Source organism: Somniosus microcephalus, chromosome 7, assembly GCF_052327205.1.
Source record: "Somniosus microcephalus isolate GS21.2 chromosome 7, FLI_Smic_1.0, whole genome shotgun sequence".
Classification (NCBI taxonomy): Eukaryota; Metazoa; Chordata; class Chondrichthyes; order Squaliformes; family Somniosidae; genus Somniosus; species Somniosus microcephalus.
In genome coordinates, this window is record NC_140993.1 from 258,389,190 (window position 1) to 258,414,589 (window position 25,400).

Below are 25,400 nucleotides of genomic sequence, written 5' to 3' on the forward strand. Positions count from 1 at the left end.
CAGCTGAGAGGGCAAGCTAGAGACCTACTCCTAAGCTTCCGCGACTCCTCTATCTGCTGGCCAGGATATGCCTGAGAATTTTCCAATTTTCCCTCGCTCCCTGTGAAGGAAAGTTTGGCTTTGCTCAGTGCCTCCCGCGGCAGTAATATCACCTCACTGTGTGGACAATTGTGTGTGTAATGCTCTCATCCAACCACTCCCTGGCACAACACATTGGCAAGCCAATATGGTGCCCCACTGTGTTGCCCCCTTTTATTGGTTTATTATACAGTATTCTTCTCCAACACAGACACGTATCCATACTTCTATAATGAGGCTCTGTCTTTAATGACTGGAAATGGTGGCTTAGTAAAGGTATAATGCACAGCAATCGTTCTTAAAGTCAGATATCTGCTACCCAAAGGCTTACAAATCAATGCTTTCAAAATTAGCTTCCGAACATACAAAATTGACAGGCAGGAAAAGACCTGCTGGTCTATCAAGCCTGCCCCACACCACGATGGCCAGAGCATCATGACTAAACAGTTCATCCCCCCCCACCCCCTCCCCCACCCATATAATCTCCTGGGAGAGGCAAAAAAAAAACCGGGGCCAATAAGGGGAAAAAGTACTGTGGAAAATTCCTCTCCAACCCCATCAGGAGATGGAAACCAGCCCAGGAGATCACACGGACTGAGTGTTCTCTATAAAGACACTTACCTTCTATATGATGCGATTTCTGCCCCAGTCAGGAACCGGTCCAGCTCCCTCTTGAAAGATTACAGAGAGTCAGCTCCCTCCACACCAGCCGGCAATGTATTCCAGAGCCTCACAATGCTCCTGGGATGGAAGAAGCGTCTAGCATCCAGTCTATTCCTACTCTTACACAGTTTTAAACTCGTGTTCCCTGGCCCTCCCCAATCTGTTGAACTGAAAGGACCAAGATTGTACGAAACTACTTTGAACAGCTTTAATTTTTTGAATTAAAAAAAGTATAATGACTTACAAAGTGGCAGCAAGTTATACCTTCTCAAATTATTACAGGCATTTATATGGAAAAACAATAACTTGCACTATAATAACCAAATGAGCTAAACCTCATAATAACTAGCATTGGATGTAAACATTAACACCCCTACTCGCATGCATTTTTGCAGAGTGCTTGCGAAGTAAATCTGGCTACCTCAAAGAACAACCATTAATGATTTTAACCTTTATCTACCAATAATATCTTAAAGCAACCAAGTTCTATGAATGAATTAAATACTTTGTATTTCCACATTTAATACGATTTTTTTGGGTTTGTTTAAAGGGTACTGATGGACAGAGAGCACATTATGGAGCAGCTGGTTCTTCTAAGTCAAAGGATGGTTTTAGAGGACGAAAAGATGGGTCAGGCACCCTCTCATCTTTTTTCAAAATGGTAACGAATTAAACAAAAAACTTCTCGCCATATGTCACACAACAACATGCATTTATGTAGCAAGAGAGTAGTTGTACCAAAACACATCAGTAAACATCCAAGTTTAATTTCTGGACTTTGAGTGAGCTGATCTCAGTTGCGGGGCAGCTGCTTGCGGACAGGTGGCCTCCACACCCACAGGGTTAGGCCGGGGGGAAACCGGCCTGGCTTCTCCTGCTCGTTACCCGGCAACTCCTGCTGGTAGTGCAGCTGGGATGTCGCCGGCGTCAAATAACCGGCAAAACAACGACAACTTGCGCCTTTTAATGTAGCAAAACGTCCCAAGACGCTTCACAGGAGCGATTATCAGACAAAATTTAACACCGAGCCGTGTAAGGAGATATTAGGCCATGTGAGCAAAAACTTGGTCAAAGAGGTAGAAAAATGATGACCGTTGCTTTTACGAGATTAGGTCTTGGTTGGTCGGCTATGCCAGAATAGACATTTAGTGCTTCAACAAACTCTGTGGATTCCTTTAAATGTTGAATAGGCCTAAAGCTGCAGTTGACCTCCGGGAGATTGGTATCATTTTGATGCTTTACTGGCGGGGAACAAGTTTCTCCAACACCTCATCTTTCGATTAGGCACTCTACAGCTTTCTGGACTCAACATTGAGTTCAACAATTTCAGACTGTAACCCCTGCCCCCATTTTTCAGGCTGTATGGTTTTGCCATCCCCATTTGGCAGCACGGTGGCATAGTGGTTAGCACTGTTGCCTCACAGCGCCAGGGACCCGGGTTCGAATCCGGTCTCGGGTGACTGTCTGTGTGGAGTTTGCACATTCTCCCCGTGTTTGCGTGGGTTTCCTCCGGGTGCTCCGGTTTCCTCCCACAGTCCAAAGATGTGCGGGTTAGGTTGATTGGCTATGATAAATTGACCCTTAGTGTTAGGGGGATTAAATACGTGGGGTTACGGGAATCGGGTGGGATATGTGTTGGTGTAGGGGTTACGGGGATCGGGTGGGATATGTGTCGGTGCAGGCTCGATGGGCCGAAATGGCCTCTATCTGCACTGTGGGGTTTCTGTGATTCTGTGATTCTGTGATTAGCAACATTTAACCTCTCCTGCCTCCTACTGTAGCACAGAATGTTCCTTCAATTCCTTCCTCCCCCCCCCCACCGTCTCCACCCCTCCAACCCCCCCCCCCCCACCCTCTCCCTGCCTCGTCTCTGCACCTGCTTAATATCTGTTACATCTCCAGCTTTTTCCAGTTCTGATGACGGGACCCAGACCTGAAACATTAACTCTGTTTCTCTCTCCACGGATGCTGCCTGGCCTGCTGAGTGTTTCCAGCATTTTCTGTTGTTATTTCAGATTTCCAGCATCCGCAGTATTTTGCTATTGAACAAGTTTCTCCAGGTTATTTTAAAACTTTTTCTTCAATGAAATGGCTTAGGGTAACATAGGAAAGGAAAACACCAATCGATTTCTGCCCACGATTTGCCATGGGCTTGAGTTCTGGAATGCAGCTAGGTCACATGGGAGATACCAGCTGCTGGCTAGGAACTTCCCAACGAAAGGGTGGGAAAATTGGAAGAAAATCAGTCGGGGCACACTCTTGTACGTGTCCTTGTAACCGGTTACGAAGCAGAATTGGTAAAAGCTTAGTTACAAAAGCATCATGGGCTGCTGTATCGTGTGTGGGGTGGCATAACGAAAGAATGGCAGAACAAATAGGGGACAGGACACCACGGGTTAGTCCATTGCCCATTCAGTGGGTCCAATGCACAAATGAGGATTGATATTTCAAACAATAATATTGCAGACTGCTTTTTCAACTTCCCATTTTGAGTGTCAGTGACTGGGCTGACCATTGCCATAAGGCGTAAAATAAAGATTGCCATTTCACCTGGAAATGTATAATGATCCCAGCACAAGTTTTATTTTTGATTCTGATCAAGTCTATGATATGACTCGTATTTTCCTGTTGGACAGTTGCCTCTCCTCCCTCCACTGACCACTTTCAGACACTTGAACACAATGCTAATGTAAAATTAGCCATTCAGTTTGTTCACCTGTCATTCAACATGCATGGTTCATTTATGATCTTATTTTATAGATGCTCTGCATAATGAGAGAGCCCTGTTGCCCTTTGTTTTGTTTGTTTAGATAGTATATAAGTAGCCAGAGTTATGCAAATCCTAAGGACGTGAAATTCGGTTATGCCCCATTTGGGGGCGGTAACCGAGTTAAGGCCAAACATTTAGCGCCCTGCAGGGCCTCCGATGGCCCCAACTAGGCCACCAGGGTGGCGTGGAGCCGCGGCCGCAGCACAGCACCGAGGCGCGGCGCCAGGCTACATGATGGCAGCCAGGAGCACGCCACGGCCCACCACGGAGAGCCGACTTGGAGGTTGGGCAATAAAAGAAAATGGTGGCATGGGTCGCGGCCGCACCTCCCCTTTAAATAGCGCCCCACAAGCGGAGGTCGGCCTGGTTCGCAACCCGTGAGGCTGGCGCTGACATCGCCCGCGGCAGCCTTACGGGGCACAGCTGAATTTCTACCGTGGCTAAGGGGTCGTGGCGCATGGTGATAACGTCATCACCGGAGGCGCGGCGGCCTGGGGCGCTACCGTCGGGGGCGCAGCGCTATTGGGTAGTGCCTCAGCAATGCCCCACCAAATTTCTCGGAGGCGCTTTTTTCGGCCCTCCCCCTCCCCCGGCGAAAAGCCCTTCGTACTAACGGCAAGTGCAAAGGAGCCGAATTTCTAGCCCTAAATTTCTTAAATTAAGTGTTCATTCAAATAATTAAACAGAAGGATCCTGAGTGACATGACCGTAGAGTGGATTGAGAAGTGGTTTAGGAAACAGCAGTGGCTGATGCTCAAACATACTGATCAGTGTAATTAAATTAGTTTCATCTGTTCTCAACCCCCCACTACGTACACTTTATCTCCCTCCCATTATCCCTGGAAAACTCGCATTTCACCTGTCTCCGTCTATGCCGAATGTGGGCTTACCTTTGGCTGAGAGACCCAGTGCCAGAGCTGAAGGCTGTGGAGGGGTCTGCAATCCACCGAGCGCAACTGGTCACTGGGGGACGCACAAGGCCAAGAAGTTAAGAGAACAGAATGAGAGTTAGAAACACGGGGGATAAATGACAAAATGCATTTGCCGTCTGCTGCCTAGGCCCTAAGCTCTGGAATTCCCTCCCTAAACCTCTTGGCCTTGCTACCTCTCTTTCCTCCTTTAAGACGCTCCTTAAAACCTACCTCTTTGACCAAGCTTTTGGTCACCTGTCCTAATTTCTCCTTACGTGGCTCGGTGTCAAATCTTTTGTCTTCTAATACTCCTGTGAAACGCCTTGGGATGTTTTACTATGTTAAAGGTGCTATATACATACAAGATGTTGTTGAGGATATTCTGTCCAAACCCTGTTTGCTGACCTAGCTGAGTTAGGTGAGGCAATAGTCAGGTGCCATTATAGCAACAGAAAACGCTGGAAAAACTCAGCAGGCCAGGCAACATCCGTGGAGAGAGAAACAGAGTCAACGCCTCGGGTCGAAACCCTTCTACAGAACTTTCGGATTTCCAGCATCCGCAGTATTTTGCTATCGTATCAGTCAGGTGCCATTATTGGTCTCAGTGTCTCAGGGGCAGGGAGCAAAGAAAAAAACAGTCAGGTTTCCTACTCCCGATCACTGCCAAAGATCCCTGTAGGAAGTGCCTGTGTGCGGAATCAGACAGAGCAGACTAACATGGTGGCAATGGTTGAAAAACTCACTGTTTAAGCTCACACGTGAAGAATGAGATGAGGTTTCAGAACGCTACTTATATCTGTGGAACTGATGCTATACCATCATCAAGAGCAAAGAGGATTAAAAAAGACAGAAACAGGACACCCTCTGGTACCTCACCCAAGTGGCTATTCTTCATGAGTGGCCTACATGCGAATCATCCCCTCCCTATCTCTGTAACCTCCTACAGCTCTACAACCCTCCGAGATCTCTGCGCTCCTCCAATTCTGGCCCATCCCCGATTTTAATCGCTCCACCATTGGTGGCCGTGTCTTCAGCTGCTTAGGCCCTAAGCTCTGGAATTCCCTCCCTAAACCTCTCCGCCTCTCTCCTCCTTTAAGATGCTCCTTAAAACCGACCTCTTTGACCCAGCTTTTGGTCACCTGTCCTAACGTCTCCTTATGTGGCTCGGCGTCAAATTTTGTTTGATAACAAAAAACCTGGGAGGTGCCTTGGGAACATTTGGCTCTGTTAAAGGCGCAGTATAAATGCAAGTTGTTGTTGATGATGATGCAGGCACTAGCTTCAGCTCAGCCAAGCACTGCAGTCAACAGTTCTTCCAAAAAGGGGACCTGACACTGAGGTTGCTGTGAGTCAGGGTAAATCAGTTGTGAGCGCTGGCAGCTTCGGAAAATAATGAAGCAGGCAAAATTGGCAAGTGACAGGAAGCAGCTGGTCAGTGTCAGCATGAATGATCCTGATGATCAAGCGACGCCACAGGAACCAGCCAGCCTTGTGATGAAGGATCGCAGAGAATAATGTCAAAAGGAGACAGGGTGAGGTGCTGGGCAGGAGAAGCTTGTTTGCCAGAATTCTTTGAAAGGCTGATATGTTGATTCCTTTGTCTGAAGCAAAGTGTTTAACCACTAGTTAGTTTGAGAATTGTGTTAGTAGATGATGTGGTAGGGCAATTGGTTAGCGAATCATACCACAGCCTAGGAGAGGCCTGGGGTTGAAACTCCATTTCAGCTGATACTTCACAGTCAAACATCTTCCAAATGGTCTCAGCTGGGTTGTCTGAGAAACAGGTGTGGAATAAGTGTTCACACCCGAACTCTGCTAAATATCCGGTCTCAAGGGGGTTGTGAATCTTTGGAATTCTCTACCCCAGAGGGCTGTGGATGCTCAGTCGTTGAGTGTATTCAAGACTGAGATCAATAGATTTTTGGACTCTAAAGGAATCCAGGGATATGAGGATCGGGCAGGAAAGTGGAGTTGATGTAGAAGATCAGCCATGATCTTATTGAATAGTGGAGTAGGCTCGAGGGGCCGAATGGCATACTCCTGCTCCTATTTCTTATGTTCTAAGTGTACAGCACAGAGGTGTGCTAGGCACCTTCCAGCAAGACTACACATATTGAAGGAATACTTTTAATGGGTATATATACCCCTTTTTTTGATTGAACAGTAAGCCCATTTACCCACCCAAATTACTTCCAGTTATGTTGAGCTCCTAAAACGTTTTTAGAAACATTTGATTCTATGTCCCTTGACTTTGAGCCAATGCCTCCAATTGTAGGCAATCTAAATGCTAATTTTCACATTTAAAGTGCTTTATTTAAATGCAAATAGAAAGTTTTCAAAGTAAATGTGCATGCTTATGTTTGTCCTTGCCTTTGTCAAGGGAGATGACCATACAGCTTAATATATAAGGGAGCTGTTTCATGTTTCACTTCTATTACAAGCAATAGGCTTCAGGGTGAACGAGGCCTGGAGGATGATTTAAATGTCAATTTGTTTTATGTAATGCTGTCAAATGGACACGGAGAGATGGAATTTGTTTTAATGGCATGTTCGGTCTAAAATGCAGAGATTGTCACTAATTTAAGTAGATAGTTTAACAGACACAACAGAGAGGGATATTTGAGAGTCAAAGGAGGTAATTTTGACTTTGTGCAATAGTGTAAAATGGGTGATAGCGAATCGGCAGCCCATGTTACAACTCTCCCCATTTTCGTTTCTATTGGAGTCAATAGAAATGAAAACCAGGAGAGATGTATAATGAGCTTCTGATTTGCTATTGTCCATTTTACACTGTGGGATAAAGTCAAAATTAGCCCCAAGAGTTCCTTTCACTAACAGATACCAGTGTGGCATGAGTTATGTTCTATCTAAATGCTAGTCAGAGTAGAAATAGAAGGATATTTCAGATGAATACGTGGCTAGAGAAATGGTGCAACGGGGAGGGATTCAAGTTCCTGGGACATTGGAACCAGTTCTGGGGGAGGTGGGACCAGTTCAAACCGGACGGTTTGCACCTGGGTAGGGCTGGAACCGATGTCCTAGGGGGAGTGTTTGCTAGTGCTCTGGGGGAGGGTTTAAACTAAGATGGCAGGGGGTTGGGAACCTGAGCAGGGGGACAGAGGAAAGGGAAACAAGGATAAAAGCAAAAGAAAGAAAGGAGAAAAACAAAAGTGGCAGTCAGAGAAATCAACGGTTTAAATCAAACATGGCCACAGTAAATAATAATTCTAATAGGTCTAAGAGCGTTAAAAAAATAAGCCTGAAGGCTTTGTGTCTTAATGCGAGGAGCATTCGTAATAAGGTGGATGAATTGGCTGTGCAAATAGAGGTAAATGAATATGATTTGGTTGGGATTACGGAAACGTGGCTCAAGGATGGCCAAGGCTGGGAACTCAACATCCAGGGGTATTCGATATTCAGGAAAGATAGGCAAAAAGGAAAGGGAGGTGGGGTAGCATTACTGGTTAAAGAAGGGATTAACACAATTGTAAGGAAGGATGTTAGCTCTGATGATGTGGAATCTGTATGGGTAGAATTGAGAAATACCAAGGGGCAGAAAACGTTAGTAGGAGTGGTATATAGACCTCCAAACAGTAAGGCGGAGGTTGGGGATGGCATTAAAAGGGAAATTAAAGAAGCGTGCAATAAGGGCACAGCAGTCATCATGGGTGACGTTAATCTACATATAGATTGGGCTAACCAAATTAGTGACAATACTGTGGAGGAGGAATTCCTGGAGTGTTTATGGGATGGTTTCCTGGACCAATATGTCGAGGAACCAACCAGAGATCAGGCCATCTTAGACTGGGTATTATGTAACGAGAAAGGATTAATTAGCAATCTTGTTGTACGAGGCCCCTTGGGCTGGAGCGATCATAATATGATCGAATTCTTCATTAAGATGGGGAATGAAGTAGTTGACTCAGAGACTAGGGTCCTAAATTTAAATAAAGGAAACTACGATGGTCTGAGGCGCGAGTTGGGTAGGATTGATTGGGGAATGTCACTCAGGGTTGACGGTGGATAGGCAATGGCAAACATTCAAAGACTGCATGGATGAACTACAGAATTTGTTCATCCCAGTTTGGCATAAAATTTAAACAAAAAAGGTAACTCAACCGTGGCTAACAAGGGAAATTAGGGATAGCATAAGATCCAAGGAGAGGACATATAAATTGGCCAGAAAAAGCAATAATCCTGAGGATTGGGAGCAATTTAGGATTCAGCAAAGGAGGACAATGGGATTAATTAAGAAGGGGAAAATAAAATATGAGAGTAAGCTTGCAGGGAACATAAAAACTAACTGTAAAAGCTTTTATAGATATGTGAAGAGAAAAAGATTGGTGAAGTCAAGCATAGGTCCCTTGCAGTCAGAATCAGGGGAATTTATAATGGGGAACAAAGAAATGGCTGACCAACTAAATACATATTTTGGTTCTGTCTTCACAAAGGAGGACACAAATAACCTCCCAGAGATGCCGGGGAACATAGGGTCTGATGGAAGGGAGGAACTGAAAGAAATCAGTATTTGTAGGGAAATGGTGTTAGGGAAATTGATGGGACTGAAGGCCGATAAATCCCCAGGGCCTGATAATCTACATCCTAGGGTACTTAAGGAAGTGGCCCTAGAAATAGTAGATGCATTGCTGATCATCTTCCAACATTCGATGGAATCTGGAACAGTACCCATGGATTGGAGGGTAGCTAATGTTACCCCACTATTCAAAAAAGGTGGTAGAGAGAAAACGGGGAATTACAGACTGGTAAGCCTGACATCGGTAGTGGGGAAAATGCTAGAGTCCATTATAAAAGATGTAATAGCAGAGCACTTGGAAAACAGTGACAGGATCAGACAAAGTCAACATGGATTCACAAAAGGTAAATCGTGCTTGACTAATCTACTGGAATTTTTTGAGGATGTAACTGGTAAAATAGATAAGGGAGAACCAGTGGATGTGGTGTATCTGGACTTTCAGAAAGCCTTCGATAAGGTCCCGCATAAGAGATTAGCATGTAAAGTTAAGGCACATGGGATTGGGGGCAAGGTATTGACTTGGATAGAGAACTGGTTGGCAGACAGAAAGCAAAGAGTTGGAATAAACGGGTCTTTTTCTGAGTGGCAGGCAGTGACTAGTGGGATCGGTCCTTGGACCCCAGCAAATCGCAATATATATTAATGATCTAGACAAGGGAACTAGATGTAATATCTCCAAATTTGCAGACGACACAAAGCTGGGTGGGCGTGTGTGCTGTGAGGAGGATGTCGAGAAACTCCAGGATGATTTGGACATGTTGGGTGATTGGGCAGAAATATGGCAGATGCAATATAACATGGATAAATGTGAGGTTGTCCACTTTGGTGGCAAAAACAGGAAGGCAGATTATTATCTAAATAGCAATAGATTGGGAGAAGGGGAAGTGCAACGAGACCTGGGTGTCCTTGTGCACCAGTCGCTGAAGGTAAGCATGCAGGTGCAGCAGGCGGTTAAGAAGGCAAGTGGTATGTTGGCCTTCGTAACGAGAGGGTTTGAGTACAGGAACAAGGATGTCTTGCTGCAGTTGTACATGGCCTTGGTGAGACCACATCTTGAGTATTGTGTGTAGTTTTGGTCGCCTTATCTGAGGAAGGATGTTCTTTCCATGGAAGGAGTTCAGCGAAGATTCACCAGGCTGATACCTGGGATGGCAGGAATGACGTATGAGGAGAGATTGGGTCGATTGGGCTTGTACTCGCTGGAGTTTAGAAGAATGAGAGGTGATCTCATTGAAATTTATAAAATTCTGACAGGACTGGACAGACTAGATGCAGGAAGGATGTTCCCGATGGTCGGGGAGTCCAGAACCAGGGGACACAGTCTAAGGATTAAGGGTAGGCCATTTAGGACAGAAATGAGGAGGAATTTCTTCACCCAGAGAGTGGTGAACCTGTGGAACTCTCTACCACAGAAGGCAGTGGAGACCAGTTCATTAAATATATTCAAGAAGGAGTTGGATATATTTCTTAAGGCTAAATGGATCAAGGAGTATGGGGAGAAAGCAGGGACCGGGTCATTAATTTGGATGATCAGCCATGATCTCATTGAATGGCGGAGCAGACTCAAGGGGCCGAATGGCCTACTCCTGCTCCTATCTTCTTTGTTTCTATCTAACACGGGTAAGTCTTCCCCATGTAGCTACGTATATTGACCTCGGGATTGGGTTTGGGAACATAAGTACATAAGAAATAGGGGCAGGAGTCGGCCATTTGGTCCCTCGAGCCTGTTCCGCCATTCAATAAGATCATGGCTGATCTGATTTTGGCCTCAACTCCACTTCCCTGCCCACTCCCCATAACTTTCCTCCGGGTGCTCCGGTTTCCTCCCACAGTCCAAAGATGTGCGGGTTAGGTTGATTGGCTATGATAAATTGACCCTTAGTGTTAGGGGGATTAAATACGTGGGGTTACGGGGATAGGGTGGGATATGTGTCGGTGCAGGCTTGATGGGCCGAAATGGCCTCTATCTGCACTGTGGGGTTTCTGTGATTTCTGTGAACCCTTGACTCCCTTACCATTCAAAAATCTGTCTATCTCCACCTTAAATATATTCAATGACCCAGCCTCCGCAGCTCTCTGGGGTAGAGAATTCCACAGATTCACGGCCCTCAGAGAAGAAATTCCTCCTCATCTCTGTTTTAAATGGATGCCCCCTTGTTCTAGATTCCCCCATGAGGGGAAACATCCTCTCTGCATCTACCCTGTCAAGTCCCCTCATCATCTTATATGTTTCAATAAGATCACCTCTCATTCTTTTAAACTCCAGTGAGTATAGGCCCAACCTGCTCAACCTTTCTTCATAAGACAACCCCTTCATCTCAGGAATCAACCCAGTGAACCTTCTCTGAACTGCCTCCAATGCAAGTATATCCCTCCTTAAATAAGGAGACCAAAACAGTACGCAGTACTCCAGGTGTGGTCTCACCAACACCCTGTACAGTTGTAGTTGAAGATTTCCTCTGTTCAATATTCCGAGCAAAATAATTAACATGTTTAAAAAAAAATATGTTTGCCATTGTAGGGGAACTAGGGAACAGAGGGGATCTTCACAAATCCATTTGCATTAGGGACCAGTGGGATACTTATCCCATACTCTTATACAAAGATTTACAATAAAAAACAGCACACGCAATTATGAACATAGTGCAACGGCTTAAACAGTAGATAACAAAGATTTGCATTAGTATACTTACCCACATCACCTTTTGACCTAAATAGTTGCTAATCAAGTGAAATGTTCAACACTTTGTGTTGGGTATGATTACTGTTAATTCAAATCAATTCATTGGGGCTGAGATCTTGCTGTGCAAAATGATTGTTAAAATACCAGAGGAAAAGAACGCATTCAAAGATATTACCCCATTTAAGCAGGTTAACACAAAAGCAAAATACTGCGGATGCTGGAAATCTGAAATAAAAACAGAAAATGCTGGAAATACTCAGCAGTTCAGGCAGCATCTGTGGAGAGAGAAACAGAGTTAACGTTTTAGGTCGATGACCTTTCGTCAGAACTGGAAGAAGTTAGATGTGTAGCAGGTTTTAAGCAATTGCAGAGGCCGGGAAAGGGAGGAAAGAAAGACTTCCATTTATATAGTGCCTTACACGACCACCAAACGTCCGAAAGCACTTGACAGCCAATGAAGTACTTTTTGAAGTGTAATGTAGGAAAAGCGGTGTGATGAAATATTCCATTCATCACTCATCAGTATTTCTCTGCCTGTGACTGTGGTTGGTTTCAGTTTCATTGCCATTGTATTGTACTGTGTGTAGGGCTCCGCCCATACCTGGCTCCTATGTAAGCTGGCCCAGCCTGCAGCACATCCAGTACGGCAGACCTCTGGATGGAAGATACATTCTCCTCTGTGTGTTACCTTCTAAGTCAATAAAAGCCTTGTTTTGTTTCGCTAACATCGAGTCTCAGATTTATTGAGGCACATCAAGCGGCAGCCAATTTGCACACAGCAAGCTCCCACAAACAGCCATGTGATAATGACCAGGTAATCTGTTTTTTGTTATGTTGATTGAAGGATAAATTTTGGCCAGGACAGCAGGGAGAACTCCGCTGCCTTTCTTCAAAATAGTGCCATGGGATCTTTTACGTCCACCTGAGAGGGTAGACGGGTCCTTGATTTAACGTTTCATCTGAAAGACTCCAGTGCAGCGCTCCCTCAGCACTGCACTGGAGTGTCAGCCTAGATTTTTGTGCTCAAGTCTCTGGACTGGGACTTGAACCCACGACCTTCTGACTCGGAGGCGAGAGAGATACCAACTGAGTCACAGCAAGAACAAAAGGGTGCATTATCATCCCTTTTGTCATTTAATCTCTCCTGTCTTCCACCCTATCACAGACCTTCTCTTTTGTTCTTCCCTGCCTCTGTACTTGCTTAAAACCTGTTACATTTCTAACTTTTTTCAGTTCTGATGAAAAGTCATCGACCTGAAACGTTAACTCTGTTTCTCTCTCCACCGATGCTGCCTGTCCTGCTGAGTGTTTCCAGTATTTTCTGCTTTAAATAACAACAGAAAATGCTGGAAACACTCAGCAGGCCAGGCAGCATCCGTGGAGAGAGAAACAGAGTTAACGTTTCAGGTTTTTCTGACAGGTCAACACCCTCCTTAAGAAAACAGAGGAATTTCATACAAACACATCAGCATGTTAAATAGAAATTTAAGAGAATGCAGTGTGCAAGTCGTGTACTGTGCACTGAATGACAAATGTGGACTTTGTTACTGACAAAGTTAACAAAAATACTACAGTTGCTGGAAATCTGACACAAAAGACAGAAAATGACGGAAAGGCTTTAGGCAGGACAGTCAGCGCCTGTGGCGAGAAAAGATGAGTTAATGGGGTCTAAATTTAACGTCATTGTGCTCGTTCTATGGGCCTAAAATGGGCGCATTGATAACCAATTTAGCAGGTCAGAGGCCCGCGCTCAAACTGCACGGGAATTCGGGCCACTGCTAAATTGACGGGGGTCCTTTTGTAGTCGTACCGCGGCACTTTGCAGGCTTTAGTTCAATATTGCAACGAGGCTCTCGTGCCCATTTCAGACCCGAATTGTTAAATTGGTTTGCCCTAGCCGGAACTCGTGACGCCCAAGCTTCGACGGGTATTTCTCGGTCCTGAACTACCTAACCAGCGGTCCTTAAAATGCGACCACTAGAGGCCGCTCAGAAAAGGATCCAAGACTTCCAGGAAAGTGGCATTTTTGTGAAGCTGCAAGGAGCAGGAGCGCTTCCCGCTAACCCCACCAAATGGCAGGGCCGCTGTCGGCCCTCCCTCCCATCCACCCACGGACTTACCTGCGGGCCCTGTGTCGGGGGCGGCGGCGGGGTGGGGGCAGTCTGCTTGGCACCCACAGCTCGCCTGAATTATTACGATGAGGCCCGAGGATGGATTTAGTTCAGTTTGGGGTGCTAACGAATTTAAGTCCCAATGTCTCAAGTGCAGACTCTTTGTCAGAGGTGCTGACTGACCTGCAGAGTGTTTCCAGCATTTCCTGTTTTTTGTTCTATGTTACTGACTGTCTGCTGCTTATTAATTGTACACGTATCTTCATTATTCTGCCCTTATTTTTTTTTGTTCCGAACAGGGGAAGAAAGGTGAAGGTTCACCCGCTAGACGTTAAATCCACATCAACGAGTGCAGCAGAAAGGAATGCTTCAAAAATGAAAAAGATCCTTGCTCGATGTCGTATATTAACAGTCTTATCACTTCAAGAATTAACTAGCATTTACTCCACCCCTCCAAAAAAATGACTGGCATACAAATATGATCCATTACTGATCCGGCTTATGGCCTGCTGCTCTTAATACAAAGTTGTTTAGTTTAAATTATCTGTTTTCATCTTTTATTTAAATTTCTTAATTTGAACCACTGGATAATATGAGCAAAAAGTGATTTTGAATTAACGGGAGTAGACTGTATGAGTTGTATGTTAAATGGAATGTTTTATTACTTACACTTGCTGCCATTGTTAAGTTATTATAATGGTCTTAAACACTTAAGATGTGAAGCGCCAATGTTTTTAAAACTTTTTTTTCAATGGCCTTTTCTATGGATATAGTAATAAGGAACCTAATGTTTCACAATGAAGTTTATTGCATCTCAACACAGACATGGCTATTGTCCTCTACATCCTATTAGCAGAGATTACTGTAAAAGAATATTAAGACAATTGCTAATGTTTTACTAAACATATTAGCACTGTGTTAAAAAAAAGTTGTCTGGCCTTTGCTATGCAGAGCAATAAACTCCATTTTGAACACAAATGCCATTGGTTGCTTGCGCCCAAAGAAACTGTTCAATAGCAGTGTGTATTAAAGCTGCAGAAACATTCTCCACACACACACACAGCATGTAAACCTAATGGTAGTGTAATGGAGGTAAGCAGCAGTACGTGTTGTGAAGCTGTGAACACCAAGGGTATTATACTAACCTGAATTTCATGAAACGTTACCGGTAAAAGCTATAACCTGAAACTAATGCTAACTCTCAGCACTGAGAACGATTGTTTGATGAACTAAATTCAATGGGTATGGGCAGAGACCCTTCCTATGCGAGTGCTCTTTTGAATTGCACTGTTCTTGTAACTGAAATAATATTTTATTACCATTATACTTACACATTTGTATCCCATATTGTTTTCTTTGTCCTCTCAAGTAATGGTGGCTACTAGTACATAAAATGGCAACTTTACACTCACTAGAACCTTGAGGTGACAGTGCTCAATTTTTTTTCATCTCTTGCATGCGGTAACTGGCATTCACATCCCCAAACATCCATCACGAGGGGGAACGCCTCTGTACTTGTGAACAATGCTAATGCGCCATGTACACGTACCAAGAATACAACACAGAAGAAACTCCCCAAATATTTTAATGATAGAATAATCTTAGTATTCTACTCGTAATGCCAGATATTTTCTACTGGAGACGCAGAACAAATGCAAACCACCCCTAGTACTGAATCCTGCTGCTACTATTGCTTTCAATTAGAAATGTTTCTTCTGTCATCTGTGATTTAGCATCCAGTGAATGATGTGAAACGCGCTCCAGCTACCATCTGCTCTTTTCACATTCTCTAATTGGTTCTGCCGAAAAAAAGTACGGGCAGGTGGATGTGGAGAGTTATTAACAACGTTGGTTTTCCAATATATTGCCAGTTTATGTATGGTAACATGCTTATAGAGAACACATACTAGGAAAAAGCTGAATGAAGATGTGTGACCAAGTGTTGTTTCTGAATGTATATGTAAAAAAAATAATGCACCTAAACACTCCGTGTTTGTCCGTGTTAAAATAAAGTTACAATTATAATTCAATTGCAAAGATCGTTAAGGTCAGTTATTTTGTATGTTTGATGCAAACACTCACACAATCAGGGAATCAGTCTTATAATATACCGGGATTTTCACAAGGCAAAAGTTCCACATCTGACTTTTAAATAAGGCTATGGAATTGATGCCAGCCCCTGCTAGCTAGAGGGAAATCCATGTGGCCTTGGCTGTAGAGGAAGGACTCGATGAGGCTGATCCACAGTCAGACTGGTGCTGCAAGGAGTGATTGACAGGACTTGGCACTTAAAAGCAGCCCTTAAGCCTCTCCATGATCAGCCCTATGGTCCTCCCTACAATACACCGGCTCCTTCCCAGCATCATAGCTTGAACCGCCCCTGGAGCTGCCACTTGCATTATGGTGCTTTCTTAAAATGTCAAAGCAGCACTGCTGCCTGTTCTCCACCATTCCATGCAGACGGCTCTCAACATTCTCAAAGCACTGTGGCTACTGATTAATCACTGCAGAAGAATAGGCCATCACCCCAGGTCAAGTTCTCATCTATCTCTCCTCCTGCCATACTCTACGGAGGACTAGGGATTGATGTGGGGCCAGATCACTGGCCGTCACTAAAGTGCACAAAGCCTACTTATTGAGGTGCTCTCAGGCCAATCCTCTATTTCCCAGATGAGTGAGTCTCCTGCAGCATAGGCCCCTAGGTCGGAATAGTGACGGGCACAGTGTTGGTAAGTAAAAACAGATCAACGCTTGGGCATCTGAGGGGCTATCCTGGAGTTGCTACTTGTGCCATGGTGCTCAACAGATTCCCAGAACACACTCGCGTGTTCACACAACCATCAGAACAGCATTGCTGCATGTTCTCCACCATTACATGCCGAGCATGTCGAAGGACTGCACTTATATAAACATGTTCCTAAATGGACTAACAAACAACTTAAGTGAAGTAGAAGGAAAAAACACAAGCTCTACAAATCCTACAGGGAGGAAGGGGAAGGGGTTCACAGAGATGGAAATAGGAACATGCAGAACATGTTAAAAGGGTGACCAGAGGGTCAAAAGAGACCTAGAAAGAATATTGCTGCAGATGCAAATAGTAAGAAGTTTCAGTACTACACAGGTAAAGGAGGTGAGAACCATAAAAAATGCAAACCGGCTTGATGATGAACCCAAGGTGGTAAATATTCTAAAATAACAGAAAATGCTGGAAATATTTAGCAGGCCAGGCAGCATCTGTGGAGAGAGAAACAGAGTTAACATTTCAGGTCTGGGACCCTTCATCAGAACTGGAAAAATATTCTAAATGATTACTTTCTCCAAGTACTCAGAAGCTAAAAGGTCTCAATTTTCATGGAAAGATGGTATTTAACCTCAGTGGTAAGATTTTGTGAGACTGTAACAATCATTATGACACTGGAGAGATACTAGTATAGAATCTTACTACACAGAATGAGGCCATTTGGCCCATCGTGCCCTTGCTGGCTCTTTGAAAGAGCTCTCCAATTAGTCCCACTCCCCTGCTCTTTCCCCATAGCCCTGCAAATTTTTCCTTTTCAAATCCATAGATTGAAATCAAGTCAATATGGTGCCCATATTCAAGAATGCAACAAAACAGGCTTACCCAATAGTCTTTCTTTCATTTCATGTGAAATAATGAAATCAATCATCAGGAGCACTCAAGGGGAGGATCCTTGACATCTTTGCGGAATTGACAGCCCAAGTGGACTGTGGAAAGCCCCACAAGGTGATATAACAAGACTTCCCAAAGTTCCACATGAAAGGCTTCAGTTGAACTGACTGAAGGGTAGAAAACATTGCTACAAGAGTTAAGCCAAAGTGGAGAATGGAAATATTGAGTTGAGTACCCAGGGATCGGTATAGGAACCATTATAGTTTCTTATGTTATGTCAATGATTGGCTTTGGAAGTTCAAGGCAAATTGGATAAATCTAGAGTTGATAGCAAACTAGATGGGGCAGTGGAATTGGAGGAGGCAGCTCAGAAATTACAGAATCAGTTGGACAAAATATGGTACAATAATGTTGGATGGAATTTCATGTAGATGTGTGTAAAATACTGCACACAAGATGGAAAAATGGTGGCAATAGTCCATGAATGGTGTTAAAATACCCGAGGATGAAGTTGAAAGAGACTTAGAAGTCCTAGTAGATTTGACACTCAACATGTCCAACCAATGTAGAGCAGCAGAGACGAGGGAGACATTCTGCTGCTAGAGTTAGTGCAGAGAAGAACTTTGAGGTTAATCAGCAGTGTCAGAGATGCAACAAAAAAACTGTTGAAAATTGGGTTTTTCATACTTGATAAAAGGCATGGGAGAGCCAACCGTACAGAGGTATACAAGATAGTAAATGATACAGGAAAGTTAAATCTGGAAAATTAATTTAAAGTAAACTGCAAGACTAAGACACGGAGACATAGGTTATAAATAGCAAAAGGGAAATTTAGGACTGATCTCAGGAAGTTCTTCATACAAAGAGTGATCAATACATGAAATGGACTCGTGGATAGAGCAGTGGAGGTGGAACCCTCAGAATAAGTTAATGGCTGCTACAATGGAGTGACTTTAGGATCTTTCTGGATGGATAAACTGATAGGTTTGAATGACTTACCATAGTCATCTTTTGATAGTGAACACTAACATTTTGTGTGTGTAATTTTGGAGTATCTCAACGAATACAGTATAAAGATTCTTTGTGAGCATAATGATGAAAAACAAGTGCCAGAAATTTCCACTGGAGTTCTCCCTGTGACTCCAAGCAATAGACCATAGAGACATAGAAGATAGGAGCAGGAGTAGGCCATTCGGCCCCTCGAGCCTGCTCCGCCATTTAATGAGATCATGGCTGATCAGCCAAATTCAGTACCCTGTCCCTGCTTTCTCCCCATATCCCTTGATCCCTTTAGCCGTAAGAAATATATCCAACTCCTTCTTGAATATATTCTAACTCCTTCTTGAATATGAGCAGAGATTACATAAACTAGGCTTGTATTCCCTGGAATATAGAAGGTAAAGGGGTGATTTAATGCAAATTTATAGGATTTTGGAAGGAATTGATCGGGTAGATAAGACAGGAACCTTTTTCCACTGGCAGAGACTCTAGGACAAGGGGACATAACCTTAAAATCAGAGCCAGACCATTCAGGAGAGAATTTAGGAAACACTTCTTCATGCAAGGGTGGTAGAAGTGTGGGACTCTCTCCCACAAACAGCAGTAGATGCCAGCTCACCTAATCACTTTAACTCTGAGATCGATAGATTTTTCCTAGCCAAGGGTATTAAGGGATATGGAACCAAGGCAGGTGGATGGAGTTAGGATACAGATCAGTAAAAAAATGTTTTTTTTTTGGTTGAGTTCGTTCCCAATGATGTAGTAAGAACATTGATCGGTACAGTACTGGTTCATACTGACCAGACTGTATTGGGGTTGACACGCACTCTGTACTGAGTTAGCTGATAGTTTGGGGAGGGGGGAGGTTGCCACAATTGGGAGGGGGTTGCCACAATTGGGCTGAGTGCCTCTAACCTAGGGATGGGGAGAGAAATTTAAAAAAATTAGCTAGGGCTCCAACTTCTAATTTCTATTATGCACTTTACAACCTTCCGGACTCGACAATGATTTCAGATCATAACCACCGCTCCCAATTTCTTGGACAGCAGCTGCTGGTAATGGTTCTGTTGTTGCCATTTACATGGGGGAGGGCTCAGGTGGAAATTGTAGTACAAACAGTAGTTCAAAAACAAACGAAAGGGAATAGAGTAACAGTCAGAAATTGTGCTTTAGGTAAAGGGAAAACTAAATGATGTAAAGTGATTAAACCAGGAGAAACAAGAAACATGTGAGTAAAACATCAGAGCTGAAGGACAGGTTAAGATGTGTGGCCCAAATAAACGTTCTTTATACAAATGCACGCAAAGGACTAAATTGAATGAACTGCAGGCACAAATTCAAATTGGAGGGTATGACATGGTAGCCATTCCTGAGACATGGCTGCAAGATGGTCAGGACTGGGAACTAAATATACTAGGTTATAAAAAGAAAATACTGCAGATGCTGGAAATCTGAAATAAAAACAGAAAATGCTGGAGATACTCAGCAGGTCAGGCAGCATCTGTGAAGAAAGAAACAGAGTTAACGTTTCAGGTCGATGACCTTTCGTCAGAACTGGAAAAAAGCAGGAAATGGAACAGATTTTTAAGCAAGTGTAGAGGCTGGGAAAGGGGGGAGGGGATGAAAGAACAAAAGGGAAAGTCTGTGATAGGATGGAAGGTGGAAGAGGTTAAGAGACAATGGCCCAGTAATTCCGGGCACAACGCGTAAGGACGGGGTACTCACGCGTGTGCCCGGAGGAATTGCCGGTTTTCAGCATGCACAGCGCATGCGCTGAAAACCGGCATTTCCTGTCCTCTGCCCCAAGGGGTTAAGAGGCAGAACGCGCGCGACTGCACAGGCAGCGCGTGCGCAGTGAAATTCCTTTTCCCCCCCCCCCAGAGTTGCGCGTGTGTAAAGGCCTCTGGTCTTTACGCATTGAAAAACCACACGTAAGTACTTCGTTTTTCAGGTAAGTGGGCTTTTAGTACAATTGAGAATTTTTTTTCCCCCACAGGTTTGTTATTTTTAAAGAATTTACAGTAAGGTAAGTTTAGTTTTAGTCCCGATTTTTTATATAATTTTTTTTTTCAAATTTTAAAATTATTGTTTAAAATAGTTTTTCAGAGTTCTTTATTGTTCATTTAAGTAGTGCAATGTTTTTTTAAATTTTCTTTCAGGTTTAAGTAGTGTTTTGGGGCCAGGAGTTTTCATGAGTTTGACAGCTCTTACTGTCAAACTCATGAATGAGTTTCCCCTCCCCTGATTGGCTGCAGAGTGCTCACCTGATCCCAGCCGGCACATCGCACTAACTACGCCGCTGGATCAGGTAAGCACAGCGCGCCGACATCTGAACCGGGCCAGTGACAGGAAACGCAAGCAGGCCCGGGCTTCAGATGTCGGCGCGCAGGGTGAGTGCACATCGGGGGCTTGCACGCGCGGCAAGCTCCCGATCCTAATTTCAGGGCCATTAAGAGATATTCAAGGCAAAAGGAGATAGTAATGGGACAGGTTAAGAAACAAAGGATGGCTCTAGATGAAGTGTGAATTGCGCTGGCAGAATGAAAGGCAGCTGCCATGTGGGAGGGAAGAAAAAAAGGACAGGCAAAGAGAGTGGATAAAAAATATATAATATATATATATATATGAAAGATCATAACCTCGGCCTCTATCAATCATATATATATATTTTATCCAATTAATTAGCGTAAGTAAAATAACAGTAATGAAGAAAATAATGGCACTAAAGAGTGACAAATCCCCAGGGCCAGATGGTTTCCATCCCAGGGTTTTAAAGGAAATAGGTGAGCACTTTGCAGATACTCTAACTATAATCTTAAAGTTCTCTCGATTCAGGAACCGTTCCTTTAGATTGGAAAATTGCGCATGTCACTCCGCTATTTAAGAATGGCAAGAGGGAAACCAGGGAATTATAGACCAGTTAGCCTAACATCTGTTGTCAGTAAATTGCTAAAGTCTATAATTAAGGATAGGGTGACTGAACACCTCGAAAATTTTCAGTTGATCAGAGCAAGCCAGCATGGATTTGTGAAAGGTAGGTCACGCCTGACAAACCTGATTGAATTTTTTGAGGAGATGACTAAAGTAGTGGACAGGGAATGTCTATGGATGTTATTTATGTGGGCTTCCAGAAGGCATTTGATAAAGTCCCTCATAAGAGACTGTTAACTAAGGTAGGAGCCCACAGAATTAAGGGCAAATTATTGACCTGGTTAGGCAGTTGGCTGAGTGGCAGGAGACAGAGGGTAGGGATAATGGGTAGGTACTCAAATTGGCAGGATGTGACTATATGTATCACGCAGGGATCTGTTTTGGGGCCTCAACTATTCACCATATTTATTAATGACTTAGATGATGGGATAGAAAGTCACATATCCAAATTTGCCGATGACACAAAGATAGGCAGTGTAGATGAAAGCATAAAATTACAAAGGGGTATTGATAGTTTAAGTGAATGGGCAAAACTGTGGCAAAGGGATTTCAATGTAGGCAAATGTGAGGTCATCCACTTTGGACCTAAAAAGGATAGAACAGGGCACTTTCGAAATGGTGAAAAACTAAAAACAGTGGAGGCTCAAAGAGACTTGGGGGTCCAGGTAAATAGATCATTAAAATGTCATGAACAGGTACAGAAAATAAACAAAAAGGCTAATGGAATGCTGGCCTTTATATCTAGTGGACTAGAATACAAGGGGGTAGAAGTTATGCTGCAGCTGTACAAAACCCTGGTTAGACCACAACTGGAGTACTGTGAGCAGTTCTGGACATCACGGCCAGGATTTTCATTGGGCCGTGGAGGCGTGAGGGGGGTTAAAATTGTGAAAACTGGCGGTCGGGACTCCCCCCCCACCCCCCGGCCTGGTTCCCGACTCCGAGCAACTTTAACTCAGTCGTGTCTAATGGTCCCGACTCCGTCCCGCCTCCAACAGGTGGGATAGGTCGTTAAGGCCCTTAACAAGCACTGAATAGCCTCTATAATCCTATTTTGAAAGGCCCTTGCGAATTTAACCCTTTTCCCACGTGAAACACGCCTGGTGGGAAACACGATGGTGAAACCTGGCGGGAGCACTGTTGGATTGTTGACTATCAGCTGCAGGTCAACCATTAAAGAGATTTGATCAGCCATCATTTGCAGGTGGCAAGACTTTGTTGTCTCAGGCCTGGGGGAACTTTTAGAAGGCATAACCATAGCTGTGGAAGTTTGGAGCCTGACACCCATCTCCAGTGTGACCTCCTGGGAAACCCCTCTCGCCACCTTCACTGAGCGCTTCCTCAACCGAGGCATATACCAGAAGCATGGGAGCCATTTATTTCCTTCCCTTCTGGGCATTAGATGAGCTCGAGCACCAGCTGCAGCACCAGCAGAACCAGGAACAACAGCAGCACCAACAGCAGCAGCAGCAGCAGGAGCGCCAGGCTGCTGCTCACCCACCTGAAGCTGCACAGGCCAGAAGGGGCCAGCGCTTGGAAGCCCGTCGGCGCAGGAGATACCCCCCAAACGGGGTCTACAGACACAGGGTCAGCTACCTCAATATGTCTGAGCAGCAGTGCCAAAGGCGGCTCCGACTTTCGCAAGAGGTAGTGACATCTGCGCAATGCTGCAACAAAGTGAGAATGAAGGAGTATAGAGATTCCATAGCATCGATACTTAGAGACAAAGATGGAACTCTCTTCTACAAACGGCAATTGGTGCTAGATCAATTGTTAATTTTAAATCTGAGATTGATAGCTTTCTGTTAACCAAAGGTATTAAGGGATATGGGTCAAAGGTGGGTATATGGAGTTAAGTTGTAGATCAGCCATGATCTCACTGAACGGCGGAAGAGGCTCGAGGGGCTGAATGGCCTATTCCTGTTCCTATGTTTCTCTAGACCCATCTTTTGTTTCTTCACTTGTTCCATTACCTCGCACCATCATCCCTTTTGTCATTTAATCACTCCTGCCTTCCACCCTATCACAGACCATCCCCTTTGTTCTCTCCTCACCCCTTTCCCCCTGGCTCTGTACTTGCCTATAAACTGTTAACTCTCCAACTTATCTGGGTTCTGATGAAAGGTCATCGACCTGAAACGTTAACTCGGTTTCTCTCTCTATAGCTGCTGCCTGACCGGCTGAGTGTTTCCAGCATTGTCTGTTTTTATTTCTAATCTCTACCTGTTGATTCTGCTGGAAAGTCTTCCGCAATCAAACAGTCTGCTGGCTTACTAAACTCACTGTCTGGCTCGTACATGATGAATAATCATTTGACCAAAGTGCTCATGGAACGTTCCCCCAGCAAAGATCAGCATATCCAGAAGAACAAATTGGGAAACATAAATGGATTTTCCTACAAACGAAATGCAACGGCAGCACTCAAGAGTCATTACCCACTTGAAATAATTAAAAAAAAACACAAAACTGGTTATTAAAAACCAATAGTATTATTATTTGAAATATCTTGATTTAAATACATTACATGTACTTACAAAAAAGAAAAATGTCCCTTGTGTCACAAATTATACAGTCTATATACAAAGCACTTAAATCGATCAAACAAAAAAACTCCATCAGAGATGGATGTAAAGTTCATCTTTTGATCATCGCTCAAGATGCTTTTTAGTTATATTTACATGCAACCAGTTTTTACAAATGTCACAGATTTTTTTTTACAGTATGTTCCATCAAAGTCAAATAAGAAAAATGATGCACAAGGTTTATATTGGGGGGGGGGAAATTAACACTTGTTATATAATACAATGAGAAAAGTACAATACTGAGAGAAGTGCCCATGTAATAACAGTGCAAACCGAAAATACCTTAGCCGTAGATGCAGACAATATATACATCCATGTACACGTCCCTGATCTAGAGACTATAGTTTTATCAAATGCACAAAATGTTGTGCTACATATGTAAAGTGGGGAACAACTACAAAAATAATCTTTGGAATGGAACAAAATTCACCCTTACACAATCGGCCGATTATTTTGATACATGGAATAATTATATATTCTGAAAGACAGTCACACTAGTGGCAAGTCATAACACTACAGGCAAGTTAAAATGCTCTGAGTAACTACCAGGCAGATCATAATTAAAAGTTCTCTGGAAACATGGCAGCCAATTTGCTCTGGTGGCGGCAGAGCCATGAAACGGTCAGTTGATGGGAGACGTGCAGCAAGGCTCCCCCATTGTGCAACACTCTGAATGAGCAATCAGGCCAATTGTAATTTAAGTCTGCAGTGCTACTCTCGATACCACAGCAGTAACTGCTCCCTGCACAGCAGGGAATGAATCTAGGTTTCCTTTGCAACCGATCTTCAAAATGGATTGTGTGGACAGTACACCTTATTATGCTGCATTTTCCTGAACTTGTAGGTCATCCACTTTTGCTTCAGAATACCATTTAGCATTGCATGCTGGCTAGACATACAGTACTTCATGATTTTAGCCCTTTATAGCTCAAGGTCAATTCCTTGTTTTAATCGTTGACTCATACTTTGACATGGGTAAACAAACCTGGTGGCACTTTATGACTTTTTGCATGACCCAGGTGTGGTACCTTGTTGAAGGAAGGTCAGTAGAAGTAATTCCACATATAGGAAACGTTTGTTTTAATAAGTACTAAAAACTCAATTTCTTGCACTCAAGTGTGTATTGGGGGGGGGGGGGGGAAATAAGTTAGTGGAATACATTTGCTATCCTACAGTGCCATTCATTAGAGGATTCTGGGGCAACTTCCACCAGGTCAAGACCACAGCTTGCATCATCTCCTTCTTGTTCTTGGCTACTTCCTGTGTCCTGACCACTGCCTGTAGAAACAAACAAAAAAAATCTTTCAAGCTCAAAGAATTATTAGATATTTCAACCCCCCCCCCACCCCAAAAAAAGCTAATTAATTATGTACAACTTCCAACATTGTCGTTAAGTACACTTTCCTCTGCTAAGGCAGGTCGGTTCATATCTTTCATTATTTTTCTCTACATTGGGGGGGAGAAATTGGTTTCGTGGCGGTTTCTGGCACAAAGATGATGGTGTGCC

At 43.8% G+C, this 25,400-nt stretch overlaps 2 protein-coding genes across 8 annotated transcripts in view; one reads left to right on the forward strand and one right to left on the reverse strand.

The window, feature by feature from the left end:
- Positions 1 to 15,780, forward strand: part of LOC147115250 (myelin basic protein-like) — a 221,236-nt gene extending 205,456 nt beyond the window's left edge. For 2 of the 3 annotated variants that reach the window (XM_085993635.1, XM_085993636.1), the window contains 2 exons: positions 1,292 to 1,402; positions 14,050 to 15,780. In XM_085993635.1, coding sequence (XP_085849761.1) covers positions 1,292 to 1,402; positions 14,050 to 14,085 — 147 coding nt within the window. In that variant the 3' untranslated portion in view covers positions 14,086 to 15,780. The remainder of the gene's footprint in view (positions 1 to 1,291; positions 1,403 to 14,049) is intronic. The other variant, XM_085993637.1, reaches the window with a different exon arrangement.
- An 8,001-nt stretch (positions 15,781 to 23,781) lies between these two features.
- The window catches only part of LOC147115252 (zinc finger protein 236), a 186,535-nt gene continuing 184,916 nt past the window's right edge, over positions 23,782 to 25,400 (reverse strand). For all 5 annotated transcript variants that reach the window (XM_085993641.1, XM_085993640.1, XM_085993642.1 and 2 more), the window contains one exon: positions 23,782 to 25,171. In XM_085993641.1, coding sequence (XP_085849767.1) covers positions 25,041 to 25,171 — 131 coding nt within the window. In that variant the 3' untranslated portion in view covers positions 23,782 to 25,040. The remainder of the gene's footprint in view (positions 25,172 to 25,400) is intronic.